General features: G+C 34.1%; 3 protein-coding genes across 3 annotated transcripts; 1 reads left to right on the forward strand and 2 right to left on the reverse strand.

The window, feature by feature from the left end:
- Positions 1-1,971: 1,971 nt before the first annotated feature.
- On the reverse strand, positions 1,972-4,975 carry LOC17896548 (T-complex protein 1 subunit epsilon). The gene is made up of 9 exons (XM_006302056.2): positions 4,659-4,975; positions 4,094-4,412; positions 3,662-4,010; positions 3,357-3,489; positions 3,194-3,246; positions 2,973-3,075; positions 2,625-2,791; positions 2,427-2,540; positions 1,972-2,328 (listed from the first exon to the last, which is right to left on the reverse strand). The coding sequence occupies exons 1-9, from the start codon at positions 4,855-4,857 to the stop codon at positions 2,158-2,160; spliced, it is 1,608 nt and encodes a 535-aa protein (XP_006302118.1). The 5' UTR covers positions 4,858-4,975; the 3' UTR covers positions 1,972-2,157.
- A 3,114-nt stretch (positions 4,976-8,089) lies between these two features.
- LOC17895323 (protein terminal ear1 homolog) lies at positions 8,090-10,218 on the forward strand. Its single transcript, XM_023788383.1, has 5 exons — positions 8,090-8,749; positions 8,840-9,260; positions 9,502-9,624; positions 9,717-9,858; positions 9,952-10,218. Exons 1-5 carry the CDS (start codon positions 8,164-8,166, stop codon positions 10,189-10,191), a joined length of 1,512 nt encoding a protein of 503 aa, XP_023644151.1. The 5' UTR covers positions 8,090-8,163; the 3' UTR covers positions 10,192-10,218.
- A 1,302-nt stretch (positions 10,219-11,520) lies between these two features.
- Positions 11,521-11,927, reverse strand: LOC17895029 (CLAVATA3/ESR (CLE)-related protein 8). The gene has a single exon (XM_006300846.2). The coding sequence runs from the start codon at positions 11,900-11,902 to the stop codon at positions 11,636-11,638; it is 267 nt and encodes an 88-aa protein (XP_006300908.1). The 5' UTR covers positions 11,903-11,927; the 3' UTR covers positions 11,521-11,635.
- Between the last annotated feature and the right edge of the window lie 274 nt (positions 11,928-12,201).

Consider the following 12,201-nt stretch of genomic DNA (forward strand, 5'->3'; position numbering starts at 1 on the left):
TTAAATTATCAAAATCTGTGTTGTTAAAACTCTTTTTATGGGTATAAATAGCGGTTTATGACAATGAATGTGGGACAATTCCGAACCGAATTAAGAGAGCGTGGTTTCTTTTTGGCCATTCTTGACGTTATCTTAATTTGTAAATATATATGTGTTTTTTTTTATACGTTTGGTAAATAAATTTAGGTTTCGGTTTAAGATTTACTTCGGTTATGAAACAAAAAAGAAAATACCTAATCAGTCACCGGGATATTGTATATTATGGTGTTGAAATGTGAAATACTACTATGTTTGTAGCATAGTAGAGATTAGAGAATATATACTAGTGGTGGTTACATTGGTTGCAGTGTAACATGGGCATATCTACATTTTTCTTTGGGGATGACATTTAATTTGTCTGCAAGATCTGCAATAAGTGTTGTTGGTTTCGTGAGACTGACAAAACTAACACTAAATTGGACCAGATCTAGATCTTGCTCTTCTTGCGTTCCCAAGACGTGGCGTTGGACAATTATTGCAATAACTGATTAGAAACCAAAATCCAAATGAGAAGAGCTTCAGTTTTTATTTCAAAGTGGCTCAGAATGTTCATTAAATGTGACATTTCTTCTAAATTTTAATCATGTCACGAATGCATTAATAAGTACTTAAATTTTTGTGAGTGCAATCCTATATTTGTCTCTCTTTTATAAAGACTCACTAAACTTAGTGTGTTTATCTTCTCGGCAACTTTGTCGGTGGAGAACTATTTACTCTTTCTGAAACTTTTTGGGATAGTTTTTGGAAGTTCTGGTTACCATGTGGATAGTATCGGTTATTTTGGAATTAGGAAGGGGACACAACCTTCACGTTCATCGTAACGTGTTCCAAGAAGAGCCATGTTTCACTTCAAAAGCAGTAGTATTATCTCAATTAATCATATATCACCGTGTTATCCTCTTGATACTAGAAAAATTAGTGTCATACTAAATTTTGTATTTTCAATATACAGTTGGAAAAAAGAAAAAAGAAATAACTAGAATAATAAATGGCTAGTTATGCATATGCTTAATCTATAGATAATCTATTAAAAAGTAAATTCCAATAAATATACAAAATGCATTTTATGCAAAGAATGCGAAGTTCTACTCTTTGGTTATTTTCATTTATGTTGAAACCGTTTTTATAAAAATTTTAATGCAGAAACTTTTTGTGGTGAGTTTTGAAAGTTGTTAGTCTAGTAACAAGATATTTTCGGTTTTATTAACGTATTACAAAATTCTTTGTTTTCTCTTGCGATTTGTACAACCTTTCTGAATCTTGATTATCAATATTACTAACAAAAAATGATGGATGGAATAATATACTATACGCCAAATAAATAAAAAGCCAAAAGATGGGAAAAAACAAAAAAAAGGTAAGTATGACATTACTCATTTGATATGAGTCCTAGAGTATTACATTACTAATATGTGGAGAATGTGGTTTCAAGAAATAATGTCTAATAAGTAAGTTTCAAAATCTGTGTCAAAGATGAAAAATGCATGATTCAAACTTCAAACGACGGGTTTTGGTTTAAAGTCACCCCTGAAATTTAGTCGGACGGCTTAAGCTTGGACATGCTAGTTTTGGATCCTAAACCAATACTGACCTAGATCACCAAAAAAGTTGTATAAGAAATAAAACGTTTTCATATACAACAATGTCAAGGTACAAATATGATCAAAATTGGTTTTAACTAAACAAACAAAGAAGCTTATTGAAGCATTCATGACAATTGTCGGCAGTAGACAAAAGGTACAGAACGTTATTTGACTTTCACGCATGTAAAACATTTTTCACCCGACCCACCAAAATCTCTACTATCAAAACATTTCAAACCAATGATTCTCAGTTCCATTAATGTTCAACTTCAACCCTCCAACAGTCCTATTTTCTTACTCAATTAATGAACTTCATCGCTTTGAACACCGAGGGACCGATCATACTCAGTCTCTAAATCAATACACTCTAAGTAGCTGAATGTCGAAAGAAAATCGCAAAGCTTAATAGATTCAAAATTAGCACACCTAAAACCACAGTGAATGTTATCTGTGGTATGTTCTTACATAAATACGCTTGCGAAAAGAGAAACAAGCCAAACATGATGGTGAGTGTTTGGAGAAAGAAGACAAATCATCAGTATTCAGATGGGGAGATGACGTCATCGATCTTGAGTATCATCTTAACCACTTGTGTTGCAAGCAAGATCTGTTGCTGCTTCCCGATAAGCGTTTCAAACACGTTTTGCTCCCTCATATCATTTGTTCCTACGTCATTGCAATCGATCCCATAGAACGGAATGTTCTCCTGAATATTTCAAGAACAAACCCAATACTTAACCCATCTTTGACAATAAAAGTCAATATTGAGTAGTAAAAAAAGATGAAAACACGTCAATCACTTACCTTAATTTGCTGAGATTTTACAGCTGAGAGTGTCTCGATGGGCTGCAACCCACTGTTCTCTGCAAGAGCCATAGGGACTGAGTCCAAGGCTTCTGCAAACGCCCTGATTGCATACTGCATATAGGAACCACCATGTCTTAAACACTTAAGTTTGTGTGTATACCAGAGAGAGAGAGAGGCAGTAGAGATATAGCTTACTTGTTCAACGCCGGGGTACTTGTCAGCAGCTGCATCAACAGCTAGAGAGCAGGCAATCTCGGCTGCACCACCACCATATACAATTGAATTGTTGCGGATGAGATTCCTTGCCACACACAAAGCATCATGCATACTACGTTTGGTTTCTTCTATCATCATCTTGTTACCTGCCACATTGCAAAGCAAATTATCAGACTTATCAATTCTGCAATGTCCTTTCCAATCAATTTACTGGGGTATCAACTCATCTTTGTTAGGTATCTCAAGTCATCGTCTATTACAGGCTTAACACAGTTGTAATTACATAAGAGAAGGGGGGCATAGGAGAAAAATTAGTCATGCGCATACCTCCACGGATGAACACAGTAACAGCCTTTGAATTTGCACAATGCTCAATATACAGCATACGCTCTTTCGTTGTACCAAATGACTTCTCCCTAACCAAACCAGCCTAATCACATGTTGAAGTGCAAAAATCAATTAGATGGTAGAACATATTGTACAACATAAAGTAAAATCAACTAGACGGTGGAACATGTTTTATTGGCCCCAAATGAAAATGATTATACCTTTCCTAACTTCTCTGGGGTCAACTCCTGGAATCTTGGAACAATCCTTCCTCCTACAAGGACATAAATCCCATCAGCTTCAGAAAACGAATTAAGCTATAATTTGGGCAGGTTGCTACACATGAAGCATTAGCAACTGCTGCTTGAAATGGCATCCTCTCACCTGTGGCTATGGCGATAAGTTCTAACTCAACACCCCCAACCCATCTGACAGCAGGTAGATTCCTGTGCATCAGTAGATGGTTAGCCTCATCATCAAAACCCCATTGACAAATAACCAGTGTAGCACCAACATCCTGCAATTCAAAGAATTAAGGATTATAGTATCGGAAAAGTGCATTGTGGTGTAACCTACTCCTCTGGTAGAGCAAACATTATCTTGGTAAAAGAACATACGATCTTCAGTAGCTTAACAACTATGAAATACGAAAACATTATTACACTGTGACCCCCAAACTCCAAACCTACCTTGCACTTTTGCACCATTTCATCAAAATATTCTTGTTCTTGCTTGCGCAATGTCTCAAACTTCTCCACTGAGTCAATGTCCACCTTATGCTTTGTCTTGGGTTTCGGTGGTTCAAAGGGACAAGTCAAAATAGCAATGTTGGCATCTGCAATTTGCTTTGGCATTTGCGGATGGCTCATGTCTTTGTCAATCAAAATCCCATATATAAGCTCAGTGTCCTCCAGCTTACCCCCAACTTTACCTTCTACCTTTATCAGATCCAAATTAACATCTTTCCTCTCTATATCAGCAACAGCAAGAACCGCTTTCACAGCAATCTCAGCTAAACTGCGCTTGCATCGATTCACACTGCAGTACAAAGCAACAAAATGTTTAGAAAAATTTATACAAAACCAATCCACTAAATATTGAAGTAGATAAGCACTCCTTACATCTTGGAGGATAGAGTGGTCATGCAAGTTTGAACAAGTGACTCATAGTTATCAACATCATACTCAAACTTCTGAGATATACGTTCCAAATGTTCAACAGCGACTCTAGAAGCCATTTCATATCCCTCAGCAATACGAATAGGATGAATCCCTCTATCCAATTGACGTTCAGCTTGCTCAAGAAGCGCACCAGCCATAACAACAACACCAGTTGTGCCATCACCAATCTCATAATCCTGACTTCTTGAAAGCTCAACCATCAATTTAGCAATCTGATTGTCCACATCCATTTGCTCCAAGATCGTTGCACCATCATTCGCTGAAGAAGAAAAAAACAAGAACGACAACGTTATACACAAAAGAGAACAACTAAAATTCTCACCTTTTTCAAGTTTGATACTTTGAAATGAAAGATGCGATTTTCATATAAATCCATTCCCAACTCAACAAGAGCGGCATTCAAATCACAGGTTCGTAGTATAAACTAGAGAAGAGAGAAAAAGTCTTCAAATTTAACTCAAATATACTAAACAGAGATGAGAAGATTCAAAAGGAAGAAACTAACATATGGTGACGTCTCCGTCGGGTCCTTGAAGCATTTTATCCATTCCTTTGGGGCCAAGAGAGGATCGGAGGATCCGAGCCACTGCTTTACCAGCGGCAATGTTGGCCTTTTGAGCATCGATGCCTTTAAGACGCGTCTTTTGATCTTGCTCTCTCAGTATAATGAATGGCCGGCCAAACTCATCGAAAGCCAGCGCCATCTCCGAGTCTTCACCCTCCGCGGTTCAATCCGATACAGATCTCCGTTCAACTAGTAAAAAGGGTAAAGCTTGAAGAAGAAGAAGAAGAAGAGTGACGAAGATTTGAGATTCAAAACGGTCGGGATCTGGTACTGTGTAAAACCCTAAATCGCTAGAAATGGCAGATTCGTTAATCAAATTGATTGAGATATCTGTATCGGGCCTAAGATACAGATATATTGCCAACATGATATTGGGCCTTAGGTCCAAAGCCCACGTAGTCCATATAAGCTCAACAAAATTCTCACTATAGATAATTTTTGTTTAGTTTTTTTATTTACATTTTGGAAAATTCTAATATACATCGTCACACAATTCAAGCCTAAGTTTGTTTAGTTTCTCTTTACCAATAATATCCAAACATGTCATATACTGAAACTAAAATGTAGAGGGCTATACTATGGAATCCGTTTGTTTATAATTCATTCTTAATTTTTCTAGTCCTTTTTCTTAATAAGTTAGAGTAGAGAATTTAAGTTATCTATATTAACATTTTTGAAATACCTATTGTGTTCTACCCTTTTATTTTGTAATATTTTCATAATTAAACTCTTGCTATTTGATCAAATAGAAAAATTTTAAGATAAATTTTGTAATTAAATCAGAATAAATTTTCAAAATTAGAAATCAATATTTATTATATTTAACAAAATTTCCTAAAATCTCTCTCAAATAAACCAAATATTTTTCCAACATCTTTATATGATCTTATTTGTTTTAAAATTTATATTATTACATAAACATATGTATAATAAAAATAATTTTTTTTTTGCATTTGTTGCAATTTGAATTTTTAGAAACGGATGTATATTACTCAAACGATACAAAAAATGGATGTACTAAAGTATTATTGATAATTGTGTAGCACGGATCATGTGATGGAACATATTATAATTTACATAATTATGATTATAGATATTTTTACGGGCTATCTACTATAGTATAACTCACAAAATATTTTAATATGAAATTATACTATGTAAACGAATATTATGTTAATATCATTTCATTATTTTAAATATTTTACTTATTTAATTAATTTGATCAAATTGCGATTATATAAAAAAAAAATTATCATATAATATTCTACGGGTTAAATCATAGAATTAACAATCAAAATATAGTAGTACACTCTTATATACCAAACAAATTTAATAAAAGAATATATTTTAAAATGTCGATCTGCGGTGTACCGCGGGTTAAAATCTAGTGTAACTGAATAAACATGAAAGAAACAAATGACACCCAAAAAAGGAATTAGGTAACAATAACGTTCCTTAAAACTAGGATTTGCTCATATTCTACCAACTATTGTACCAAGTATACACTCTTTAACTCAATATAATATATTATCATTCCAAATTATCATTGTATTACCCCCAAATCAGAGTTTTCAAAGAGACTTATGAGTGCAGTTAATTAATTTATAATGAATTATATTTTTTTGTTATCTACTGAAATTTTTTTTAACAATTGTTTGATAAAACAATATAACATACTTTTTTCAAAGTCAATTACGATAATAGATTTGGCATATTGTAGTGCCACTAATTTTTGTATTATCATATATCTTATGTAAGTAATCAATTAGAGAATAAGCGATGTTATGTTCTTTTTGTTGTATAGACAATAACTTACTCATGTAAAGAAAAGCGGTGATTGTTGGTTGATATATCATATGTTAGAGAGAAACAACACACTTGCAAGTAGGGAACAAATGCTATGAGATTTCGAGATTTCTTTTCTTAACAACATATTGCATAACTAAAAAGAAAGTTTTGAATAAAAAAACGAGTAAAGATTTGAAAAGCTCACACTTAACTGGTTCAATAGTACTAAATTAATTTTTGTATCTCACACCACCTCTAAATTATTATTTTGTTTAATTTTTATATGAAAATCTTTATAAAAGATATAGATAGTAAATGGATGTTAGCAAATGCATTTTTTGTATGTGTGGTATGCTAAAATGGATGTTAACTAATGACCAAAAAAAAATGGATGTTAACTATAAGAATTCGTTAATAAGTGAAGAGATATTTCACTTCTTTATATATCAAAGAATATATAGGAGAAATCTTACGAATCTATGTGATTAGATAGTAAATGAATGAATGGAATTTGTATACATAGGATACGTAGCCAATGATGGTTAAGTGTACTTTTGTATAATATATGAATGACATGTCACAAGATTTTATTGAAGTTTATAAGGTTATTTTATTTATTATTTTTATTCTATATAAGTTTTTTTATATGTTTATAAGTTATAACATATGAAATCTTTTATTTAACAATGTAACTTCCACTTCCATCATAGTATATAAGCAATTTGTCATCAACAACTTTATGCAAATAAATTAAGAGAGTCAAACTAGAGAATAAATGAATTATTTAGTGTCTTACAAATTATACAAATTTAATCTCAAATCTGCATTTCTATTTGCCTAGTTCATTTTGACACCCCTAGTTTTCTACAATATTTTTACGTGAAAAGTGATGTGTAGTTTTACAATACCACATTATCTATATATACACACTCGTCACTTAGAAAAACATATATAGGCATATTAGATAGTTTGCATTGAGATGGAGAGACACGACAAATCGTCCCATGAACTTTTGTGGTGAAAATGGGGAACACAACAATACAAGCTACCTATTGCACCACCCCAAATACAAGTTCTACACTAGATGAATACATGGATCATCATGGTACCCAATATAATCGGAAATTGTATTCTAGGTTTAAATACGTATCTAAATTATATCTTTATAACAAATTTACTTTTAATCCTAGTTTGCTGTGGTCTGAAATTTCAGGTTTCCATATGTCACATGTATTATTATCATGTATGAAAGCTGAAGTCCATCCACATTGCCATCTTAAACTATCTTCTAACTGGAAAATAAAACTATTTTAACAGTTTTGTCTAATGGTTATCAAATCAGTCCATTGCTATGCCGCAAGGGCAAAACCATAAATTTCTCTAACTAGTGATTAGTGATTACTGATTACACCATTAGATTAAAAGAACCTTGACTTGTGTTAGTAAAAGAAAAAGAAAAAAACACAAAATTGGGTAATAATAATACAAATCTCTGCAGAATAAAAACAAAACAAAACCCAAAAATTCCACTTTTGCTCTTTTGCTCTCTCCCTCCCTTCTCCTGCACCAAATAAAGAGAGAGAGAGAGAGAGAGAGTACGATCACTCGAGAGAATATCAAACCTCCATAGTCATCATTACCGGTCACCGGCAAAACCATGTCAGTCACCGGACCGTTCAGTCACTCAACAAACCTTAACCCATCAGCTCCGGAGTTCTTACCTGCGAAAAAACCAAACCCAAACCCCATCCCTTTCTTTATTCCGACAAGAATCTACCTCCCTCTTCCTCCTCCTCCGCCGCCGCCGCCGTCTTACCCTTCTTTCTTCAGTCTCCCTCCACCTCATCTTCTTCCACCAACTTCAGTAGTACCAACAAGAGCCTTGATGCTATTACCAGTCCCCGGTGACGTCACCGAGTCATCTATAAGACAAGACATGGAACATTTCGGTGAGGTTCGTGGAGTTCAAATGGAGAGAGCAAATGAAGGAATCGTGACCGTCTACTTCTACAACCTAAGAAACTCACAGAGAGCTTTCAATGAGATACGTTACCGTCACATGCAACAACAACTCCTCTTCACGGCGGCGCGTGGTCTCGTCTCCGATCAACGCCTTTGGGCTCATTTCGTGTACCCTCAACGCAATGCTGTTCCCGATGGTAACAATCAAGGCTCTCTCGTGCTTATGAACTTAGAACCCTCCGTCTCTTCCACTACCCTTCGTCAACTTTTTCAAGTTTATGGTAAAGTTTCGACCTTTGCTACAGAACAAGACCAATTCTTTGTAAAGCTTGAACCTTTATGTTAATAAGTTTTGTAAAATCTCATTGTAGGAGAAGTGAAGCAAGTGAGAGAGACACCATACAAGCGAGAACAAAGATTCGTTGAGTTCTTTGACGTAAGAGACGCCACAAGAGCTCTCCTTGAGATGGACGGCAAAGTTATCTCCGGTAAACCAATCCTTATCCAGTTTAGCCGTCCCGGTGGTTTTACCAAGAAACACTTCTTCGCTTCAAGCTTCCATAAAAACTTCATCTTTAATAACAACCACTATCATCCGCCGCCGCCACCACCACGGATGATGAAGTCGTGTAATCAAATGTACGGGCGACAACAGAGGAAGAAGCCAAAGAAGTATCTAACGAAGAATCTTGGCGATCCTCGTTTCTTGATAAGCGAAAACGCTACTGCCGCCGGCGAGTTCAGAGACAGACGAACCACCGTGATGATCAAGAACCTCCCAAACAAGTACAGGTAAGTCCAAAAAGCATGCATCTTTTTCATTAAAAACTTGTGATTGTGATAGGCATGAAATGCTTTGTTCCTGTTTTGTTCTTATTGGGTTTGACAAAAAGTCAACAAGACCCAATGGATAATAGTAATGAGAAGAAGCTATTTTGTATTCCATATGTTACTATTTTTGTATAAATTCTGTGTCACATGGAGACTAGCAAATATCGACTAGTCAATTTTATGGTATTGTTTCCATTTACAGTCAGAAGCTGCTTTTGAAAATGCTGGACAAACATTGTAACGACTGTAACAAAGAGATAATCAAAGAAGGGAACAAAACAGCTATGTCTTCTTATGACTTTGTCTACCTCCCTATCGATTTCAGGTAATGTGTCTTTTGGTTTTGACTAAGTGTAAAATAGTGATGATGAGTGGGGTAATAAGTTAAATCATTTGTTGTTGTTTCTTTTGTGTTAGCAACAAATGCAATGTGGGATATGGGTTTGTGAACATGACATCACCAGAAGCAGTGTGGAGACTTTACAAGACCTTTCACAATCAACGTTGGGGAGTTTTCAACAGTAGGAAGATCTGTGAGGTCACTTATGCTCGAATCCAGGTAAACAAAACCAAACACAAGAAAGATTCATTCTTTAATCTTGAATCTTTGAAACTCTGGTTTGTATATAAGTTGTGTTATGTTTTTCCAAAGGGTCTTGAGTCGTTGAAAGAACATTTCAAGAACGCAAGACTACCAGGAGTAGACATGGAGCAGAACAAGTACACGCCGGTTCTATTCACTCCGCCGCGTGATGGGCGGTTGCTGACGGAGCCTACGGTCATTGTTGACCCTTGGGATGATGATAATAAAAAGAAAGAAGGAGTGTCCGACAAGAAGATGGACGGAAGTGATGGTTGTCATGGTGAGAGAATCGAAAACGGCGGCGTTTGAAATGACGTAAGGGCCAACAAAAAAAAGAAGAAGAGAACAGTAGAATTGAAGAAAGTTTAATGATGGTTTCGGCTTTTAGGCGGCGATCTATGTAAAGTATAGCTCTGTCTCCAATGTCTTATCATCATCTTCTTTCTTCTTTTTCTTCCTCTCTCTCTCTTCTCCATCTTTTGTTCTTTTAGGTTTTTTGTTTGGATGTGTAATGAAACATTTTGTGACAACTTTTGTTTTTGTTATTAGAAAACAAAAATTAACGCTGTACAAATGTGTTGTAGGAACCTTTTGTTTTGTCATCTAAAAAGTATGGTTTTTAGAAAGCTAAAAGTTAAGTTTGTGTTAGGAGGTTTCTATGGTTTTTCTCTTGGTATTGTTCTAATTGCTTTACTCTTATCGAAGTATGGATATTTAAGTTGTTTAATCATACAATTTAGTATTATTTTGGAGCTAGATTGTAAAATACATATATTTATGAAAATGGAGATGGGCTGTAATCTCCTTAATATTATGCACATTGATACATGCATCTGTCTTTCCAAATTTCTTGTCACTTTCCCTTAATGGTTCCAAAATAAAGTTTTAACACTGCAATTTTTAAAGAATATTATGCCATACAATCTCTAATCACTAACCTAAAAATCACTACGAAAGTTTTTAATCAAGAGAGAATTCTAGTTACAAGTTTTGGTTTGCTTGTTCAATTTAAATTAGTTACTGTTGACTTTTGTCTATACCGGTTTTGCTTCACAATAAATTTTAATTCTGAAATTTTCTTTTCATTTTTTTACCACTCTTTACAAAGTTTGTGTTCTCTCCATTGTTTTATGACCATACAACCTCCAAACTGTTTAAGCATAACTAAATTTCAATTATGCCTTTAGAACCACAAAACCATTTAACTACTCCAACGATTAAAATTAAGACCAAATTAAAAATCATTTAAATTAGATAATTATCAAAGAGCGATTGGGTATAGAAAAAATGAATTTCACAGACTAATTTCGATTTTATTAAAAAAATACTAAGACCATCTCAAATGTAAATCTCTATCTTTTCTCTAAAATAAAACTTTGTTTTGCTCTAATATATTATTCTATTTTATTACTATAAAATAGAAGTAGTGTAAAAAAATAGAATAGAGTTGCTCTATATTTAGAAGAATTCTATAATTTACTCTATTTTAGAATAAGAAAAAAGTATGGTTAGAGCAAATATTAATTTATAATAGAGTTTTGACTCTAAAATAGAGTGGGATTGGAAATGCCCTAATCCAAGATTGTATGACCCAAACCTCCAAATTGGACGATTATAAATAAAGATAATTAAGTAAAACATGGAGAATTTTAATACATTAAAATATAAATTAACCAATGACGTTTTACATAAAATATGAGAAATCTAAATTGATTTATGATTGGTGCTTTATGATTTCTCAATGCCAAAAATATTAGAACTTAGAAGGACTCGGAGGAGAAGCTCTAAAGTTATGTAATGGGTTAGGACCAGTGGGAATTCTTCTCTTAATCTGAAACAAAGGAAGATGAGTTTGCTGCACCTTCTTCTGTTTTAGATTGGTTCCTCCGGTTAAGACTTCTTCTCTCTCGACTCCAAACACTGCAAAATCTTGACGAACCATTGATGATGATGATGATGCCAACAAGAAAATGATTAGGGTTATTAGTAACATCCTCTCATCTCTCTTCAACACCTTCATTTTTTTCTCTTCGATATATATTTATGTTTTTTAGTTTGTTTGTTTGTTTGTTTCTCACTTACTTTTTCAAAAGTTTTTTCGTATCTTTATAGAGTGATTTTTTCTATGGCATTTTGGTTTAAAGGAAGTGAATCTCTCTCTTTGCAAATGAATGATACGATTGATGTATACGACCTAATAGGCTGAAATGTTTTTCTAAGTTTGGTTTCGTTTTGGTCAACAATTCAAAGGATTCCTTTTTCATTTTTTTCCATCTTCTTCGAGATTTGCTAATTTCACATTGTCTTTCTTTTTTTCTT

This window comes from Capsella rubella, unplaced genomic scaffold (assembly GCF_000375325.1).
Source record: "Capsella rubella cultivar Monte Gargano unplaced genomic scaffold, Caprub1_0 scaffold_2, whole genome shotgun sequence".
NCBI classification, from domain to species: domain Eukaryota; kingdom Viridiplantae; phylum Streptophyta; class Magnoliopsida; order Brassicales; family Brassicaceae; genus Capsella; species Capsella rubella.

Coding starts and splice junctions, on each gene's coding strand:
- LOC17895323 (XM_023788383.1), top strand. CDS start 8,164: ATGTCAGTCACCGGACCGTTCAGTCACTCAACAAACCTTAACCCATCA. Junction 8,750..8,839: donor TCAACTTTTTCAAGTTTATG/GTAAAGTTTCGA, acceptor ATCTCATTGTAG/GAGAAGTGAAGCAAGTGAGA. Junction 9,625..9,716: donor TACCTCCCTATCGATTTCAG/GTAATGTGTCTT, acceptor CTTTTGTGTTAG/CAACAAATGCAATGTGGGAT.
- LOC17895029 (XM_006300846.2), bottom strand. CDS start 11,902: ATGAAGGTGTTGAAGAGAGATGAGAGGATGTTACTAATAACCCTAATC.
- LOC17896548 (XM_006302056.2), bottom strand. CDS start 4,857: ATGGCGCTGGCTTTCGATGAGTTTGGCCGGCCATTCATTATACTGAGA. Junction 3,076..3,193: donor CCCCAGAGAAGTTAGGAAAG/GTATAATCATTT, acceptor ACATGTGATTAG/GCTGGTTTGGTTAGGGAGAA. Junction 2,792..2,972: donor TACTGTGTTCATCCGTGGAG/GTATGCGCATGA, acceptor GCAATGTGGCAG/GTAACAAGATGATGATAGAA.